This window comes from Sardina pilchardus, chromosome 16, assembly GCF_963854185.1.
Source record: "Sardina pilchardus chromosome 16, fSarPil1.1, whole genome shotgun sequence".
NCBI lineage: Eukaryota > Metazoa > Chordata > Actinopteri > Clupeiformes > Clupeidae > Sardina > Sardina pilchardus.
Window position 1 is genome coordinate 22,198,942 of NC_085009.1, and position 19,834 is coordinate 22,218,775.

Consider the following 19,834-nt stretch of genomic DNA (forward strand, 5'->3'; position numbering starts at 1 on the left):
CTACAAGGACTGCTGAACAACAGCGGTCATTAAAAACCAACGTCTGCATCTACAGCAGTTGAGTTCAAGAGAGTTGGTCAAGGAACTGAGGATCGATACTTATACATCATACATGCATTTTCCCTTTAATCTCAGACTTTGATAAAGATAACGTAGATACAAGTATGTGTTTGCAGGCGTTTCTGTACATTGGTCATTTGTGCAAATATGGGCGTGTGTATTGTGTGCTTAGGGCTTGGAGGAAGTGTGTGCGTGTGTGTGTGTGTGTGTGTATGGGTGTGTGTGTATTGTGTGCGTAGGGCTTGGTGGAAGTGTGTGTGTGTGTGTGTGTGTGTGTGTGTGTGTGTGTGTGTGTGTGTGTGTGTGTGTGTGTGTGTGTATGGGTGTGTTTGTATTGTGTGCGTAGGGCTTGGTGGAAGTGTGTGTGTGTGTGTGTGTGTGTGTGTGTGTGTGTGTGTGAGAGTGTGTTGGACAAACCTTGCTGCTTGTGGCGGTAGGCGGGGCAGCAGAGGGAGCGGGCGTGCCTCCAGGAGTGGGCACCACCGGAGCTCCCAGTGCTGTCGGGGACGGAGCGGCCGGCTCATTCTCCAGCAGAGTGGACGCCCTCCGAGCAGCCTGGGATGGAGGCTGAGAGAGAGAGAGGGGGGGAGAGAGAGAAGGAGAGAGAGAAAGAAAATCAGAGAGAAAGAGAGAGAGAGAGAAAGGAGAGAGGAGAGAGAGGGACAGAGAAAGAGACAGAAAGAGAATCAGAGAGAGACAGAAAATCAGAGATAGAGAGAGAAAGACAGAGACAGAGAGTGGGGAGAGAGAGAGAACAGAGAGAGGGGAGAGAGAGACAGAGACAGCGTGGGGGACCAAGAGAGAGAAAGAAAGACAGAGAGGAAGAGAGAGGACAAGGAGGGAGAGAGAGAGAGAGAGAGAGTGTGAATGATTGTAACAAGTTTCGGCTTACGTTCCGTAAGTGTTCAGCAATGCTAAACTGAGATGGTGCAGTCCAGCTTTAACCACTCACAGCCTTAGTGACGCTTTCAGTGAGTCCATTCCTTTAAAATCCACAAACCTCACCTCCAATATAAACCTCTAAACGGCCCATTAGTGCCAAAACACCAACCTATTCCACTCACCCAACACGTGCAAGAAACTCAACACTGGTGAAACACTCTCCCTTTAACACCATGGTGAAATCCTGAATAGGGAGTGCTACACGGAATGCTTTAAACTCGTTAGGTTAAGTTATCTAAAGAAATGCCTAAATTGAACATTACATTAGCGTGTTAAGCACTGAGTGTAGCTGCTCCCCTCAGGACAGTTTTGGTACGCTCTTCTGGACTGAAGAAAACTAAAAGGAGGGGGAAAGTGGGGGGGGGGATTGGGACATACCATTATGAGGGAGGGGAGGGAGCTGGCGGAGGTGAGGCGGCCTGGAGTCGTCCACTGTTCTTTCACGATAGACGCTCTTTGTTAGTTCTCAACACGTCTTTTCACAGAGTAAATAACCACCACCCCACCAGCGTTTTGTACAAATCTACTGTGAAACTTCACACTCGCAATAGTGGTACCACGCTTTATGTTAACACCCAAACTTAAAAAGTCCATTCTTTTAAAAATGCTTAAGTGCAAAAAATAATGTTCGTTTAAACGTAATCTCCTCTTGTGTAGTAGTCGTGAGACTGTTTACGGATAACTTAAGTGCAGAACGGAGTGCATGCATGCGTTGAGGGATGAGGGATGAGGGGGGAGGTCCCATGCTACATTTCCCAGCCTGCTTTGCGGCCACACAGTCGCTCACCTTGGTGTGTCGGACCGCTGACTGAGGGATGAAGGAAAGGGTTTTTTCGGAAAGGAAAGGCAGAGAGCACACACAGGAAGACAGACAGACAGACAGACAGACAGGTAGATAGAGAGACGGGTATTTAGGCAAGACAGACAGACAGACAGACAGGTGGGAGAGAGACAGGCAGGAGAACCACTCATAACAGGAGCAGGAGAAGAAACAGAGAGGCACACACAGAAAGGGTTAGTAGCCCTGTACAATGAATAGGAAAAACTGGGTCATCTAAATCCCAATAGGGGACGAATGTTATACACTATAAGGGTCAGGTAAGGATAGGGAACAAAGGACACAACATTCCTGCCGCGGTCCTTCTGCCTTCTCATTGCATTGGTGTATTCCCCCCCATATTTGAAACAATGTTACCATAATAAACATCCCCAGTTTACATCTGACAAAATTCACATGAAAGTGAACCACAATTTGAAGCTTGTACAAGGTTACGATCTTGACACGACAAATACAAAACAACAGTCCGCCCATAACTCCAGGGAGCTATTGGACACTGTCCCAAACAAAGAAGTGAAATAATGCATCCAAATGGGGCAAGCTGAACAAAGATGAAAGTGTATGAAGAAACCAAGTGCCACTAGATCTTTAAAAGAAGATACAAAGACAACAGCCATGAAGTAAAAGATGACAGTCTTGAAACACGAATGAACCAACGAGTGGAGCAATTCATTCCGAGCTAGTCAAACCGAAAAGAGAGTGAGTGAGTTCTTAAGGAATAACAAAAGCGAGAAAAGACAATGTGCATGAAGCAGCTTAGCCGAGACCCAGACTTAGACGAGTGCACACACACACACACACACACACACACACACACACACACACACAGAGAGAGATACCGGTACCTTCCTAACTGATGGCGTCTTTTTGTCCACATAGGCAAGAGAAAATTAACGGGAGACACAAAAACACAACACACAATTAAGCTACGGGTCTCAACTCCATTTCTAGTCAGGGCTCCTCAGCTGGAGTTGGGTTGGCAGATCAAATGAGAGGAAAGAATCGTGTTTACCTGCTTGCCCGCTTTGGGAGTCTCTAGCTCTGGAAGAAAGAAGGGGGAAAAAAGACAAAAGGAAAACAATGACACATACTGCAAAAGTCCAGGTCTAGATACAAGTAGTGTACTACATATAGATCCAGGTAAGCTGTTTATTTGACATGTGACATGTGGTCATGTCCACAGTCCGTATACAGCACAAGTTTGTGACCTTAGCATCGTCTTGTTTAGTCAACTCAAGAGTAAGTGGTAAACCTTCCACTAGAGGGGCCCCATGGATTAATACTCTCTACAAAACAAAGTCTTAACCCCCCCTCCAGCTACAGTATCTGTTTGTGGAAGAGTAGGTCCTCACCTTTCTTGGGCAGCTTGGCAATGCCAGAGTCAGGGGTGTCTGGGGAGGTGGCAGAGCTTCCACCCTCATCCAGCATTTGAATCTGAGAGAGAAAAAGCATCTCTTTTCATAACAGTCTTAGCACACACACACACACACACACACACACACACACACACACACACACACACACACACACACACACACACACACACACACACACACACACACACACACACACACACACACACACACACACACACACACACACACACACACACACACACACACACACACACACACACACACACACACACACACACACACACTTAACCACCTATTGTTACTGTGGTTGATATAGCTGCTATTACTACTTTATATAGGCTTTTTCAACATACTATTCTCTTTATATTCATTATCATTGTATTTATAAACATCTTGGGATATAAGTCGCTTTGAACAAAAGCATACCCAATACCATTGCCTGGGGAGCGTGCTTACCTGCGACTGCCGCACAAAGATGCCGTGGCTATCCTCACAGGTGAAGTAGCGCTTGCCCTGCACGGTGCCGTCATTCTTGCCCTTGGCCTCGTCCAGGATGACGCCCACCCACTTGCCCGTGGCGAAGAGCGTGGCGCCCACGTATGCCACCGTGCCGCGCTCGCCCTTCCCAATCACCTCCACCCGCGAGCCCACCTTGGCCGGTTTGCCTCCCCCGTCCGAACTCATGTTGCCGAGGACGCTGCTGGTGAGCTGGGGGGGGGGGGGAGAAAAGACAAGACAAGCAAGAAGGTGAAGTCAGACATAGTCACAAATCACTTGTTGCCTCTTACGTTGACATCGGTTTCAGTTTATTGCTTGTCATGTCATTTTCCTTTGCCAACGGTTACACTGCCTGTAATCGTTGTAATCGTAATGCTGAAATTCATTAATATTCCATGATTTCTTATTGCTGTCCATCACTGCTAGTCTTTTATTGTCTGAATTCAGATTTAGGAATAGAGTTAGTTTCAAAGGTAGTATGGCACCCTCGTCCTTCAATACCAGAAGAAAAAGCAAAAGGCTCAAGTTGAGCCAGAGTCAAATATGACTAGCCTATAACGAAACTTAAGTTCGCTATGTGAATCGGGTCTGGATTGTTTGTCAGTTGCTGAAATGAAGATGTCTGTCTGTGAAAATGGGTGTAGATTACTGGTCAAATTTGGTTTAATTCCTGAAACACTTGACAAGTCTTTCATCAATCAGTATTGGTAGAACGGCGACTTTCCATGAGGTGGTCCGTGGTCCTCCTAGGTCTGAAAAAGTTTGAGAAACACTGCTCTATTCCACTTTCTCTCAACTTCCTCATTCCACACTAATTTTGGAAGTTGCTATAGTATGTGCCATTCCAGAGCACAATCCCATCAAACACTGAGCTGGAAGCCTCAGGCCGGGGGAGTGAGGCTAAGAGATGACAACACAATAGGAGGATGTGGAGGTGGGGTGAGGTGGGGTGGGGCAGGACCGGGAGATTGGCGTCTTCCTTTGCAACAGCTATACCATCTGTTTGACTATGTATGTTAAACTGTACGCCCACAGTAGCAAATAGGTTGCAAGCCTATGCCAAGTTTCAAGGCCTAGCCTATACGTTGCATCTTTACCTGACACTCACAACTTTCTGTACACTTTCCAGGATTGTGATAATTCATGTAAACAAGTAACTTGCATGCCCATTATATGGAATTTACAGATGCAATGCTGCAACATAATCTCTCCTGTGCTGTGATGTATGATTGCATGGCCCAGCAATATGTCTGTCAAAGTCTGAAGTGGGGGAGGTCTGTGTTGTCTGATTTCTACAAGCTGACTCGCAGAATGGGAATGTGGGGCTACAGATGAAGGAGGATTTAAAAAAAAAAACTGTACTAGCAAGCATCTGTTAAAAGCTCTCTAACCTGGACAATGTGTTGCTATCAGTGTCACAGAGATACTACATCCCTCATGCCTGCCACCAACATTTAAAAAAAAAAACTGTACTAGCAAGCATCTGTTAAAAGCTCTCTAACCTGGACAATGTGTTGCTATCAGTGTCACAGAGATACTACATCCCTCATGCCTGCCACCAACAAGCTTGAGTCACGACATCCCAAGAGGGAGGAAGCATAAAGTCTAAATGCCAACCATTTATATCAACCCTCTTCTCTGGCAATCGCCCAACTTTTGTAGGCTGATGGGAAATGGTGACACATTCATAGTCATATGCCTCCTCGGAGAAAGACCTCTCAGGCTGTTTCTTACAACGGCCTCCACTGTGTATAAAAGTGAGGAACCCTAGTCACGATGGAGCTTCAGAACAACAAATAAAATTAGAACCATCCATGGCAATCATGTCCTGCAGGCTGAATCACATGCCTGGTCTAAGGGAAGGAGAGAGACCGTTAGGGAATAACTCTGCCTCATTTACCCAGTCCAAGAGTAGGCTATTGGACAAATGAATTCCCACTATTCCAAGAAGAATTTGAGAGATTAAGTCAGCATTAAGCCAGATGAATGACTGCCAGGGAGCTAGGGTGGTTGAGAAAATTAACGCAGCGCGTTCAGTGATGCTGGATGCTCGATCGCTGGGAAACCGCAGGAGAAAAGCACTTATGTCTGCTTGCCTCTGCACTGTTCAGCTGTGAGGTCTCAGCTCTGGACCAGCGGTTGGTGCAGTCATCGGCTTTTCGCTACGATCAGCAAAAGGAAGACAGTACATAGCTTTACAGAAATCCAAAGGCGCTTGGTAGACTACTTCCGCGGAGAACTTGCATTGTGAAAATACTGCTACACCAAGACAGAAACTGCGCAAACCACAGTATAATGTCGCGGCCGCGGTGAGTGCTCTTCTGATAATTCTATTTACTTACTGAAGTAAACTATGCCCGAGATATGCGACTTAAATTATTACAGGAGCGGATTATCACAGTGACTTAATCAGTGTGAGAATGTTTTTTCCCCTCCCTTAATAATAACAATGCGAAAATGTCCCTGTTTAACAAATACAAATTATGAAACCATGGCATTTTCTGTTCATGTGAATCAATCATTATCAGACCTTCTCGGACTAACACTTGTATGATGCCCAATCCTGCACGCAATCCCAAAAGACAACAAAGGCGACAAAGTTGAGTTTTGACACTTACCCTAGGGGTGTACGAGTGTCTTCTTGACATTGCCATGTTGCTTTCTTATATTATTCTAATAGTGTGGCACTACTCTCTTTCCAACCCTCGCTTTTAACACGCTCGCCATAGAGGGAGGAGGCATTTATGGTGATGGCGATCTTCACGTTACTTACCGACAATGCCCATGGCAACCGATACAGTTCTAGTGATGGAATGAGTTGCCTTTCAGTGCTCGTGCATCACTTCTAGATCTAGGTCTAGAGGAGTAGTTATCTAGCTAACGAAGCTAAAGCTAAAAACAATCAACAAAACAGAAGCATTTAAGCACAATGATGGATTTGACAGAGAATGTAAGGTAAGGCTTAGTGCATATTTGAAAGGATAGCGTCACTGAATGGTGACAAATTACTCTATTTCAAACTCAAGAATGAATTTGTACAGCTTCTGAATTAAGAGTAGGCTATCCATTTTCGCGACACTGATCATACATGATTTACCTCAGCAGCTAGCATTGTCTGCAATAATAGGAGTGCCCCCCGCACAATAATGCAGCTAACTGTTAGCTAATGATAGCGGATTTGCAATGGATTAACGAACAATTTACCAGTTAAGGAGAACATTGCTGTTCTTCAAAACAGTTCAATGTGTACGACAGCATGCGCCTTATCGTCCCAATAGACTACGACGGTCATTGTTGCCATGCATTTGTAAAACCGATCAGTCAGCAAGTTTCCTGTTTTTAGCATGCCAGCTAATATGAGGCTGACTGTCAAGGCAGCTCCCAAGCTAGTTGACGCTGCACCTGTAAAGGTCCTTATATCAAGGCGATGCCAAAAAAGAGGCGTGAAACGTTACATCTCGTTTGACATTGCATGCTGTTAATGGAGATTACTACCATAACGTTAGCCTTTAGCGTTAACAGTAGACACCTTTTTTGTTTAGGTAGTAAGCTAACAAGCTAATCATGATTCATGTAGCTAACATGATTCATGTAGCTAACTGACGTGCAATGGCATAATACATGTCTGGAACATACCTACTAACACAGTCGGTCTTTAAGAGATGTTTTCCTTTACGAGTATGTTTACCCGTGAATTTTATCTGCAAAAACCATACGCCCTTTTCAACTCAAAAGACTTGAGTGCCTTGATGCCGACTGCCGTTTGGTCAACTTGACACGCAGTAGGAACAATAACTTCCGGGTTATTGACAGACAGTTTCTTGAGCAGTGAGGGCCTCACTGATCTGGTTACAGTAGGCTTGTCTACTGTACAATATTGCCCATGACAAATAGCAAGACCAGACGAGGGCATGGAAAAGGCAAAGCACAAGTCACGATGCGTCTAGGCAGCTTCAAAAACCTGGATGCAATTGCCTAGGACATAAAATTATTTGGAAATAAACTAAGCAATTGCATTTTCAGGTTGTAGCCTATTCCCCAAAATCTTCTAAATAAATTGTCTGCACACTTCGGTCCTTATTGTAATTTTAATAGGCAGCCTAGCTTTCGGTCAACATGACCATCATCAGGGGTTGTATTTCCACTCAGCAGACCCTCTCCCTTTACACACTTAAAAATACGCTTTACATGTTGTGTGTCTGTCTGATAGGGATTTTGTTATGTTGTAGCCTAGCCTATTTATTATAGTAAAGTAAAGTAAGTAAATGTAATTTATAGAGCACATTTAAAACAGTTTCCACTGACCAAAGTGCTGTACAGAGGACATGACTAAAAATAGAGAATACAAGCAAATCAGAACAAGCAACATATAATAGTCAAGCACAGAGAAAGTAAGCAAGACAAATACGGAAATACAATAGACAAATAGACAGCAACAGAACAGAAGACACTTAAATATGAAGAAGAGAGGAGAGAGATGGACAGCTAGGAAGCAGGCAAGGCCAGGAGTAAGTGGGTCTTTAGTCTTGATTTAAAAGTGGTGATAGTGGGAGGATCTGGGGCAGACAATTCCACAGACGTGGGGTTGTGACTTAGTAGTAGTATTTTTCTTAATTTAAATATTTTTTAGTGACTTTCATTTAGTGTTGAAGCATACTAGATTGCTGTAGTAGGCCCTCTTGTTCTTATTTGAAAAATAAATGTATGCTATTCTATTCCTCACCTGCCTTATCTGCTACAGTAGAAAGCATGTACAGTACCCTCCAGAATTATTGGCACCCTTGGTAAAAGTTGACTAAAAATAGGTCTAAAAAATCATCTTTAGGTGATTTATTGTACTCCCACAATGAAAACAATGAGGAAAAATACACCCTGCAAGGGAAGCAAATTTATTCTGAGAAAAAGGAAAATCTCATAAAGAAATAAATGTTTTTAATAAAAACACGTCACTCACAATTATTGGCACCCCTACTTGTAATACCTTCTTAAACCTCCCTTTGTCAATAAAACAGCATGTAATATTCTTCTCTGACACCCCATAAAGATTGAGAATACAAAGTAAGGGATTTAAGACCATTCATCTTTACAAAACCTCCCCAGATCGTCCAGATTGCTAGGTCCACACTTGTGCATTCTTCTCGTTGACTCATCCCACTGTTTTTCTATGGAGTTTAGATCAGGGGACTGCTATGGCAATGTCTGAAGCTTGATTTTGTGTTCAGTAAACCATATTTGTTTTGATCTGTGCATTTGTTTTGGTTCATTGACCTGATGAATGATCCAATCATGACCAACTTTTAGGGCCTTGGCAGAGATTGTTTGATTTCCTTTGAAAATGTTCAGGTTTTTCTTGGTGTTCATGATGCCATGCACCTTAATTAGGTTCCCAAGGCCTTTGGGAATTAAAACAGCCCCACAATAGCACAGCCCCTCCACCATAATTCTGATTAGGCATGGGGTTCTTTTTAGTATAGTCATTCTTCTATGTACGCCAAAGACACCTTAAGTGTTTTTAGCAAAAGAGCATAATTTTATTTTCATCTGACAATAGACCACACTCCCAGACATGTCATGGTACCATTCAGTAACTCCTGCCATTTACATTGCTCATTAAATGACTCTACTGGCTTTAACCTGACATGCTGTCTAAATAATCTATTAGCAGTGAGGTCACTTTTGAAGATTTTTGGGGGGGACTTGGTGACCCCAAGATGATAGCTTTGTCTGTAACTCTCAACAGTGGTTCTTATGGATTTTTTTGCCTATCATACCATCCTCCATACTGTGCGTGGGAGCAAAATAGCCATGGGTCTTTGTCCAAGCATGTTTGCCACATTTCCAGATGATTAGAACCTTTTAGTCATCATTTTAACTGGAAATATAGGCATTTTCAACAAAATACTTAGTTTCCATAGACATTCTCTTACTTACAAATGTCAACACAATTTCTTTTTATTTCAATTTAGTGTATTCTCTTGTCTCTCCAATGTTGAAAAATGACTAGAGGATATAGCCTCTGAGTGACTTCATTTTCATACCATAGTGAAAAAGAACGTCATGAACTACTTCTGAAAGTTCACAGACACTCTGATTTACTTTAAAACGTTGCATTTACATAGGAAAATGCTCCTGTTAAATGTTGTACGTAATATGTTTCAGGGGTGCCAATAATTGTGAGCAAGCTGTTTTTGTTAAAAATATTTATTTCTTTACGAGATTTTCCTTTTCCTCAGAATAAATTTGCTTGCCTTGCAGGGTATATTTTTCCTCATTGTTTTCATTGTGGGAGTACAATAAATCACCTAAAGATTATTTTTTATACCTATTTTTAGTCAACTTTTACCAAGGGTGCCAATAATTCTGGAGGGTACTGTACATATGACTAATACATGTCATTCGAAGACTGAGAAACAGGCAGTAAAACTGAGAAAACTGAAAAAAATCTTTAGATTCTTAACAGGTTTGAATAAATTTGGGCTTGGGTAGCCCAATTGCTCTTTCAAGAATCCACCAGCAGAGGGTAGCATTTTCAAGCATTTAGTTTTTCTAGACATTTTAATCGAGCGAGAACTCCCAGGCTTTTAGAATCAAATACCTACAAAATTGTACATAATCAAGATGGCCGACCCAAACGCAAAGCAGAATGCGAATCAGAAAAGGTATTGCAATTAAACTCTTTTGCCGGTAGTTGGTAATTATGAACTTTTAAGAATGCCTACAAGCCTTTGTTGGGGTAGACAAATGACTTCCGATACTCCATGCAGTTTCCAACATGATGTGCAAATTAAGGCGGTGGCTGGCTGGTTCCTTTAGCACGACCAAAACATCTACTTGCTCATAACTAGCAGTTCTGAATATTCATACATAAAAGATGGTTTTTGAATATCACAGTGTACTGTCGAATATCAGTAACGTTAAACATGAAAGACCCAAGCTTAAATTAGCTGTTTTAAGTCTCGTGAAGTAGTTTAATGACCAGCTAGCTAGCAAACAGCCACGTAGAAAGTGACATATTAGGAGACTAGCTACAGTAGCTGATCTAAACTGAGAAGCCTTCGCAATTTCATTCTGATAATCTGCTTCCATTAAGCAACTTACACCTGTCATTTCACAGTGCAAAAATTGCAGCCGGAGCAGTCGTTTGTGTGGAGAGTGAAATCAGAGGCGATGTGACAATAGGTGTGTGACTTATCACTTGTTTTTGTGTCATATTGCTAGTACGAACATATGTAATTGTATTTCTTTGAAAAAGATCACTTAAATGTTCCTTAATACACATCGTCATCCTGTAGGTGCGAGGACTGTGGTGCATCCCAAGGCACGTATTATAGCAGAAGCTGGACCTATAGTCATTGGAGAGGGGAACTTGATTGAGGAGCAGGCCCTCATCATCAATAGGTAACTTTGACATTGAATTGTAGTGAGATGCCTGTTATTTATTGAGAGACGTAAAAGCTAAAACGTGGCTACTTTACCAGCTATCCTGAAAACATCATGCCAGACTCCGAAGAGGTGGAGCCCAAGACGATGACAATTGGAATCAATAATGTGTTTGAAGTCGGCTGTGGTATCCTTTTATGACCTGTGACAAGTTCAGGCCGTTGCAATGAAATGCATTGATAAGTGTAAGTATTTTTGTATTAGTATTAAGTAATTTTGATCCAGTGAGGGAAATTTGATTTATCCCAATCAGTGAATTAGTGAAGCGCACACTAACCCGGAGCAGTGAGCTGCCTGCCACAGCGGTGCTCAGGGAGCAGTGAGGGGTTAGGTGCCTTGCTCAGGTGTGTGTGTGTGCGTGTGTGCGTGTGTGCGCGTGTGTGTGTGTGTGTGTGTGTGTGTGTGTGTGTGTGTGTGTGTGTGTGTGTGTGTGTGTGTGTGTGGGGTTAGGTGCCTTGCTCAAGGGCAATTCAGCCCTGGGTGTGGGCATGGGAGAGCTGCAGTGCTCAATCACTCCCCCTACCCACATGTTTCCTACTCGTCGGGGATCAAACTGGCAACCCTTCGGTCATCAGCCCGAAGCCCTAACCAGTAGGCCATGGCTGCCCCATGGAGATGGAGACAGTTAACCACATAGTTCTAATTAGAAGGATCTTTGATTGAACCCCATGGTCAGAATAATGACATCTAAGTTCAGGAATTGCAGTCAGCAGAAGTGACCTGTTTAACAGTTTAAGTTATCTAATTATTCACCAAATCAGCCTTAACCATTTGATTCAGTATCTCAAGCTCTGAAAATCGGGGACAACAATGTCATTGAATCTAAAGGTAAGACAAACGCTTCATCAGAGCATCCTACTGAATGTCCAACTGAAATCCTAATGAGTTCTCACGGCATTGCAAGTCTGAGACTACCCCGAAGTAGAGAAATACATATTGCCTCTCTCAACTTGCAATAGCCATGTAACAATATATAAATACAATAAATAAAAGAAAGAGCATAATCACTAAAGATAAAAAAGTGAATTAGGTCTAGTTATTAATTCATTATAATGTTGTTATTAATTCAAAGAAATGTTTAGTAGTTCAAATAGTTGTATTTGAAGTTGTTTTCATAGTTCATTAATTCATGTAGTATTTTTTACATTGTAAATAATGTAGATGTAATGTTGAGGGAGAACCCATCTGCTGAATGACTAAATCATTACAGGACAATCATTACATAACTGTCTAACCAACTGTCCTCTCTCAGCTGACGTGGGCCGAAACGTGATGCTGACCAGCGGCTGCATCATCGGCGCCTGTTGCCAGGTGAACACTTGTGAGGTCATCCCGGAGAACACGGTCATCTACGGGTCCGGCTGCATGCGGCGGATCCAGACGGAGAAGCCACAGGTAGGAGTGGGTTGATTAGGTGACGTGTGTGTGTGTCTGTGTGTGTGCGTGTGTGGTGTGTGTGTTGTGTGTGTGGTGTGTGTGGTGTGTGTGGTGTGTGTGGTGGTGTGTGTGGTGTGTGTGGGGTGTGCGTGTGTGTCTGTGTGTGCGCGTGCGTGCGTGTCTGTGTGTGTGTGTGTCTGTGTGTGTCTGTGTGTGCACGTGCGTGCGTGTGTGTGTGTCCGTGTGTGTGTGTGTGTGTGTTACCAGTGTAAGAAGACATTTTAACCCTAAGGAGTGTGTGTGTGTGTGTGTGTGTGTGTGTGTGTGTGTGTGTGTGTGTGTGTGTGTGTGTGTGTGTGTGTGTGTGTGTGTGTGTGTGTGTGTGTGTGTGTGTGTGTGTGTGTGTGTGTGTGTGTGTGTGTGTGTGTGTTCAGAACCATATATTTGTGCTATCGACTGCATATGTTCACATTTCCTCCGTTATGGTTATGGGATTCGGCCGACGCCTTTGTCCATAGCGACATTCAAATAAAAAACAACACAATGATTAATTTAACAGTGAGCAATTTCAAAAACAGGCATGCAAACTCCTCACCTTTCGGCGAAATTCGCCGTTTTGAATCAAAAATAGGTGACTTACATGGTTCGTGCAGATCCGATGAGAAAATATTTAGGGGGGGGGGGGGGGGGGTCAAGGTGAATTGAATTTACAACTGAGTTTAGAAATCATGCGCAGACGCTAACGAATCTTGAGGTGTTTCTAGAGCCGCATTTAAAACGTGTCTGATCAGCAAGGGATGCGTGAATGTAGCCCCTATGCGTAATAAACATTAGTGGAAGCGAATTGTTGACAAAGACGCAACGCGAACAGAATGCGCACGCCAAGTAGCCTATAGCCTCTGTTGTGAGCGCAGATAGATGCGTCTGAGATGTCCATAGACCTAAAAGAAATGGACAAACAGACTCCGTCGTTCTCAATGAGAGGGGGCTGAAACAAAAAATCGTTTCCTGTTCATCGTACTGCGCAGACTCAAACTCATTTTGTGACGTTGGCCGCCCTGAACATTGCTGTAACTCGTCTGATAGATGTTCATACAGATATTTTGCCATTCGACCTCGACTGACTGCGATTTCTTGGATCTTGTAAGTACAATCTGATTCTTTTTTAAACATATTTTTAGTCTTTGTCTGAATCACTCATTTCTTGCAAAATGGTATTTCTGTACTGTTAAGTCGATGATCACGTTTTTAAAAACCTATATCGAATAGATTAATAAAGCGTTAGACTCGCTAAAGTCTAGCTATGGCTAAAGTCTGAAGTGGATAGCAAAAGAAAACCGTTAGAGGCAGACAGGCTAACTTTTTACTGTTCATTATAGTTTCACTAACGTCAATCGTAATGTCGACCGTCAGTATTTATCAGTATTTATCAGTAGATTGTAAATTATTAGAAGTGTTATATCCTTTAGTAGTGTTTGTACTCTAGGCGCCAGTTAGCATGTAACAGCATGTGAATGAATGAACTGGCCACACTAGCATGGTGCATTTATACCTGACGATCTCTTTCAAGACATTTGAATAAAAAACGGACATCATGGTTAGTATTTATAGGGTCTGTACATGTGGTCCCTAGCCTGGTTTGTCTGAGAATTAAGTAGAAATATCCTTTAGAAGTGTTTGTACTTTAGGCGCTAGTTAGCATGTAACAGCATCTGAATGAATGAACTGACCACTACTGTATGGTGCATTTATACCTGACGATCTCTTTCAAGTCATTTAAATAAAACATGGATATCATGGTTAGTATTTGTAGAGTCTGTAAATGTGGCCCCTTGCTTGGTTTGTCTGAAAATTAAGTGGAAATATCCTTTAGAAGTGTTTGTACTTTAGGCGCTAGTTAGCATGTGCCAGGTGTCATACCATTGCAGTAATCATCTCACTAAACACGTCTTTTCATATCCAATCTGTTCAACAGAGTTTACCAGTCAGACCACTACACCTTTGCCAGCACCACCACCCAGCAAGCTTCATCAACTCCAGCCATGCCGGTAAATACATAATACAGTGCCTATTGACAGCCTACACACCCCTGTTCAAATGCCAGTAGCTTGGTTCATTGTTAAATCCTGTTCTTAATTGTGTTATTGTGTTTTGGAAAGGTATTGCATTACATTACTCTTCACCTTTTGCTTTTGTAGTAGAAAACTGCATTTTCATTAATCTGGCACCAATATCAAGGGAGAAACAAGCCATGAATGTCTGTCACAACTTCTTTGCATCTTTACTTTTTGTGTCATGCCAATTCCAATCTATTCCTTTTGATTCATAGATTTTTACAGACTTGTTCTGCAGCACTTCCGAACAATTGAGGAGGAGCTGGGGTAAAGCAGCAGGTGGCTGTGAACACATCTATGCTGCAGAAGCTAGGTGGTGGTGGTGTGGCGGATCTTGGCCTCGTGGAGGACAACAACAGGCCATTGAGTAATGTTGAGGACCTGGACGAGTTGGAGAGGCGGCTTGCATCCGATGCGGACCTGAAAAATCAACTGGTATGTCTGTTTTTTAAGTGTTTTGCCATGTGATTATTGTAGGCATAAAAGTCCTAGCCTGGCTCTCGTAATGAATGTGGCTCTGCCTTGCTTTAATGTGGACTTGCTCACTGATTCAAAAATACTATTCAAATCACGGAATGGGTGCCGAGAAGTGAGACCATGTGAGTAGCCATTGTTATCTGAAACAACTGTCGCATTTCACATCTCTTTTCCCTTCCCCACTACATTTTTGGGGAACAGACATCATATATTGAGAGCCACGTTATTCAACTCCTTGAGTGTTGTTAAACTTGAATCTCATTCCCAAGTGGAGCGTTGTGTGCTTGATACATGACATGTTGTCACTTTTTGTCATCATATATACCCTCTGTATTTGATGGTTGTGCATGAAATAGCAAAACAGCTTAAGCTGAAAACAGCTAAGATGTTTGACTGGAAGTTATGCCATTGTAATTTTGGTCTTTGTATTTCAGGTGAACATACTTGGGAGGGAAAACCACCGAGATGCTGTTAAGAGGATGCTGGGCCGGGCTTTGAGGAGGTCCCTGGCGCTCCAAATTAATTAGACTGGTGCAGCAGGAAAGGTGGCTTTTAAGTCCTTACACCTGAAGAGTGTGTTGCATATTAATATCATTATTAAAAATAATTTTAATAAATTGTTTAAGCATGTAGAAGAAATAAAGCATGTAAATGAGCATGTAAAAGAAATAAATAAACAAAATGTATTGAACCTAATACTATGTGTGGTGAGTCTGTGTGATAGTTGCTGAGGATAAATGTTTTTATATTGGATTATTAAATTACAGAATACATTTATAGGTTTCTCATCAGCAGGCACTGTCTTCACCTTAGTAAATTTGGTAACTTTGGTAAGCCCTGTAAATAATTGTAAATTGTTCTGACCTATTGCTATCTGGGTGTCTGTACTGTGACACAATATCAAAGCAACACACACAGATAAATAGTGACAGACACATTTTTGTTTTTTGGAGTTTTGAGAGGTTTTGGACACTTGAGAATGCCTAAATGCACCTATTAGGAATTGCTGTGTAGCACCTACAGTACATACATCTATATGTCTGCTCCAAACGTTGTGCAGTACCTCCCAAGACCATGATTAATCAGGAAATGCATGACCTGCACATACTGTAAACTCTACGACAGTAAACCTCAAAAACAATAGGCAACTTTTATTTTTTGTATATGATGTTGTGAAAAGGAAACTTCATGAAGTAAATAAAATCCTGAAGGTAAATCTATATCTTGGCCCATGTCATGTGTCTTTAATTTAAGCCCTGAGTGATCATTGTGCTGCCCGTGGAACTTGTCTTAATGACTGTTATTGTATAAAAACAAATCGTTCAAAATTTGGCAAGAATCTCCATCTGCATTAAGAGATTAAAGGTAAGTGCAGTATTTCCGCAGTGGAGGCAACACACTACTGAATTTGTTATCACTTACTATTTATTAAGCTCTAGTAATAAATAAACAGTGATCAGTCATTAAAGTTAAACATTTATTTATGTATGTATTTATTACGTTGAACATTCGTTACATATCAAGCAGAGTAGAAGATATCAAGTCGTGTTCATGTTGAAAACTACCACACATCATCATCTTCAAAACATTAATGGAGGAGAAAAAAGTTTGAGTCTTCTTTTCCAACGTTCGTTTTTAATATTAATATTATGTTGTCTTGCCTATAGGTAATGCTTTACCCTATCAAACAGTAGGCTACCGTGGGCTATACGCTTTTTCACTGATCTTGTGAATGACTTTCCGTCATGGTTTTCGTGCAGGCTGGACTGAGCTCTAACACATAGCTCTAACAGCCAACACTGAGCTTCTGATCCAGACATTACGGGAAATGTGACGTCGAACGTTAGCTTCCCTACAACCGACATGCTAAAATACTTCTTTACGGGAAACCAACGTAATATACGGGGAAACAGTGAATTAATTTTGACTTCGATACCCTATATAGAATACACAGAAGCTATAAGGGAGACAAAGGGCACATGTTACATGAAGTTATGGGATCGCAAAAATCTGAAAGTCTATGGCCGTCCAAGGGAGTTAGCAGAGTGTTGATCACCAGCTCATTTCGTGTTTCTACTTCCGGGAATATGCCTGCCCCCTTGGAGATGTCAGGTGGAATATAGTGATTCTGGCGAGAAGAGATGCCGAGGGATTTCACAGGTGGGCTAGTTAAAACTTTCAACTTCTATTAGAAAAAGACGCTGAGATTAGAGTAGCAACATAGCATTGCTTTGTTTGTTTTAATCTAATGATGAAAGTTTAGCGAAATTAGACAAACATGTAGACATAACGAGTTATTTTGATGAAGAATGCGTGCAGTTTGAACCATCTAGATCGGCAAAAGGTGAAGCAAATAGGCAGACTTTATCAGTATATCAAAGGCTAATGTGACAGTTGAATTAAATGCTCATAAACTGGGCTGGTTCGTTTTGTCCAGAGACGTAGTTGATTGACATGATAATGCTGTCTTTAAGAAAAAGTGGGCCCTGTTACTCGAAGCACACTGCGCATAGACCTTACGCAAAGCCTATACGCAAAAGATATGCAACTCAAATGATTAACTATAGTAACGTAGCCAAAAAAAGTTGCGATTGCTTCAGACCACACGTAACGCACGTAACCGTTTGAGTTGTGTGTGTGACTTGCAACAATTTTCAATAACACCCGGATCATTACGAGTTCGTTAGCCATGCGTAAATTAAATTTACATTTGATTGTCCAGTTACAGGAGGACCCTGATCAGTAGCCTAGTTTGTCCCTTAGCCTATTTAACATGTAATATGAAGACAGTTCACATAACTTTATTGGTTACAATATAGCCTAAAAACCACAATCTGTAGTAGCCTAGGCTGCATATTAAAACGTTTTAAAACAATTTGAAAAATTAAAGCCTATCTACCCTATTTTATATAATAATATTAGTTTGAAATAGTGTGTGTCTCAAGCAAGATTATTGATTACCTGGTTTGGTCCAACAAATATTCAGACTTTTCCTTATTCTGATAGTTTAAGTGTCCATTAGGCCTATGAAATCATCAGAAATGTGTAATAAATACATAATAAGTACATAAGCACAGAGAAAGAGAGAGATAGTGAGAAAGAAAGAAAGCGGGTCCCTCACACTTTGGAAGATTTGTTTCCATGTTTTTTTTGTTTTTTTTTTCGGGGGGGGGGTGTCGGAGAAGAGTCTCACCTTTTTCACCCCTGACCAGTTTGCATGCCTGCAAAAAGTTGGTCAGACAACATTAGGGAGAATAGCAATAATAAACTATATAAATCCAGGCAATAACCTAATGAAAATAATCAATGAACATCAACGAGAATAGCAAATAAATAATTAAATCCATTCATTATTCTTTTGGTCTTGACTGTGAACAACTGGTCTTGTTTGTGAACAGAAATTGGGATGATGATGGGATGTTGTCTAGCATTTGTGGCATTTCTTTCCAGGGTGATGTGGGACTACTGTAAGTGCTGGTTTGTTAAGATAAAGGGGGCCCTGAGATGGAGCTGCTGTCTTCACCAAGAAGGTTGGCGCCTTCTCTTCGGCTTAACAGAGTTAGGTCAAACGTTTGGGGAAATGCCAACAGATGTCGGTTGTGAAGGAATATAGCTTTGTTTTTTAATATGAGGGTTTGGGTGATGTGATCATTGAGTGATTTTGAATACCACGAATTACATTGTATGTTGGTAAGATGAGTGATTTCCTTAAATCGTCAGACTGCGTCCACACAATGTAGGTCTGGTACCGGGAATAAAGCTCTCTTGAGAATTCTGACTGACTGCTGATTCTGCCTGAGACTCTTTGAATGAATCCCGAGTTTTCTACCACACCAACTATACTCAGTTGTCTGTAATCTGATGGGTGAAGCAAATTGCATTTGAGACAATAATGCAAGGACTTCATCTGCATTGCATGTTGGTAAGATGAGTGATTTCCTTAAATCGTCAGACTGCGTCCACACAATGTAGGTCTGGTACCGGGAATAAAGCTCTCTTGAGAATTCTGACTGACTGCTGATTCTGCCTGAGACTCTTTGAATGAATCCCGAGTTTTCTACCACACCAACTATACTCAGTTGTCTGTAATCTGATGGGTGAAGCAAATTGCATTTGAGACAATAATGCAAGGACTTCATCTGCATTGCTGCATCAAACACATTGGCATCTGTAGAAGAGCAGTGAGAGGCATACGTTACGTTAGGCTTCACCACCTTTCTCTGACTCACCTGACTTCATCAGCGCTTGTGTTATTTTTCTGATTGAGTCATACCGTACCCTGTTTCCTGTGTTGATTCTCAGCCCCAGACTCTTCAGCTGGACTTCCTGATGAAGATCCTACCGAATTACCACCACCTAAAGAAGACGGTCAAGAGCACATCCACTCCTGCCAGGAGCTAGCTTTACGTCGTCGTACAGGATCCCAAAACACGCTAGTCTAATGAACCCACATTACAGAACTTAACTTGCACAAAGTAAAACGCATATATCACTGCATTTTGGTGATTGCTATTTATTTGTATCTATATCGAACGATTGTTCATTAACTTTGTTTTGTTTTTTTTGTTTTTATTTTATTTTGCTTGATATCTTACACATATTAAATCATTTTTTGTCCCATTTCTTAGTGTCCTTGTCTAGATAATGGAGGTAAACAGACAACTTTAGTAGCAGTATGCATGCTCCAGGTGAGATCTCATTTCAATTGTGGC

At 41.8% G+C, this 19,834-nt stretch overlaps 2 protein-coding genes and 1 long non-coding RNA gene across 9 annotated transcripts in view; 2 read left to right on the plus strand and 1 right to left on the minus strand.

Annotated features, from left to right (window-relative positions):
• The window catches only part of dctn1a (dynactin 1a), a 25,385-nt gene extending 17,896 nt beyond the window's left edge, over window positions 1–7,489 (minus strand). For 2 of the 4 annotated variants that reach the window (XM_062515728.1, XM_062515727.1), the window contains exons 1-8: window positions 7,351–7,489; window positions 3,673–3,924; window positions 3,193–3,274; window positions 2,853–2,881; window positions 2,686–2,703; window positions 1,790–1,810; window positions 1,381–1,434; window positions 478–627 (exon numbers count right to left, since the gene is read on the minus strand). In XM_062515728.1, the coding sequence (XP_062371712.1) occupies window positions 478–627; window positions 1,381–1,434; window positions 1,790–1,810; window positions 2,686–2,703; window positions 2,853–2,881; window positions 3,193–3,274; window positions 3,673–3,900 (582 nt within the window). In that variant the 5' untranslated portion in view covers window positions 3,901–3,924; window positions 7,351–7,489. The remainder of the gene's footprint in view (window positions 1–477; window positions 628–1,380; window positions 1,435–1,789; window positions 1,811–2,685; window positions 2,704–2,852; window positions 2,882–3,192; window positions 3,275–3,672; window positions 3,925–7,350) is intronic. The other 2 variants (XM_062515729.1, XM_062515730.1) reach the window with 2 other exon arrangements.
• On the plus strand, window positions 5,914–19,742 carry LOC134059384 (dynactin subunit 6). 3 transcript variants are annotated; one of them, XM_062515734.1, is made up of 7 exons: window positions 5,914–6,023; window positions 10,829–10,893; window positions 11,007–11,112; window positions 11,193–11,281; window positions 11,935–11,982; window positions 12,407–12,549; window positions 19,425–19,742. In XM_062515734.1, exons 1-7 carry the CDS (start codon window positions 6,010–6,012, stop codon window positions 19,521–19,523), a joined length of 564 nt encoding a protein of 187 aa, XP_062371718.1. In that variant the 5' UTR covers window positions 5,914–6,009; the 3' UTR covers window positions 19,524–19,742. The 3 variants fall into 3 exon arrangements, with proteins under 3 accessions (XP_062371718.1, XP_062371716.1, XP_062371715.1); XM_062515732.1 differs by lacking the exon at window positions 5,914–6,023 and adding an exon at window positions 6,624–6,669; XM_062515731.1 differs by lacking the exon at window positions 5,914–6,023 and adding an exon at window positions 10,309–10,373.
• LOC134060391 (uncharacterized) lies at window positions 13,321–16,191 on the plus strand. 2 transcript variants are annotated; one of them, XR_009935178.1, is made up of 4 exons: window positions 13,321–13,674; window positions 14,507–14,579; window positions 14,861–15,080; window positions 15,557–16,191. It is a non-coding gene; the product is annotated as an uncharacterized LOC134060391 (long non-coding RNA). The 2 variants fall into 2 exon arrangements; XR_009935179.1 differs by having other exon boundaries at window positions 13,358–14,579; window positions 15,557–15,882.
• Window positions 19,743–19,834: the final 92 nt, after the last annotated feature.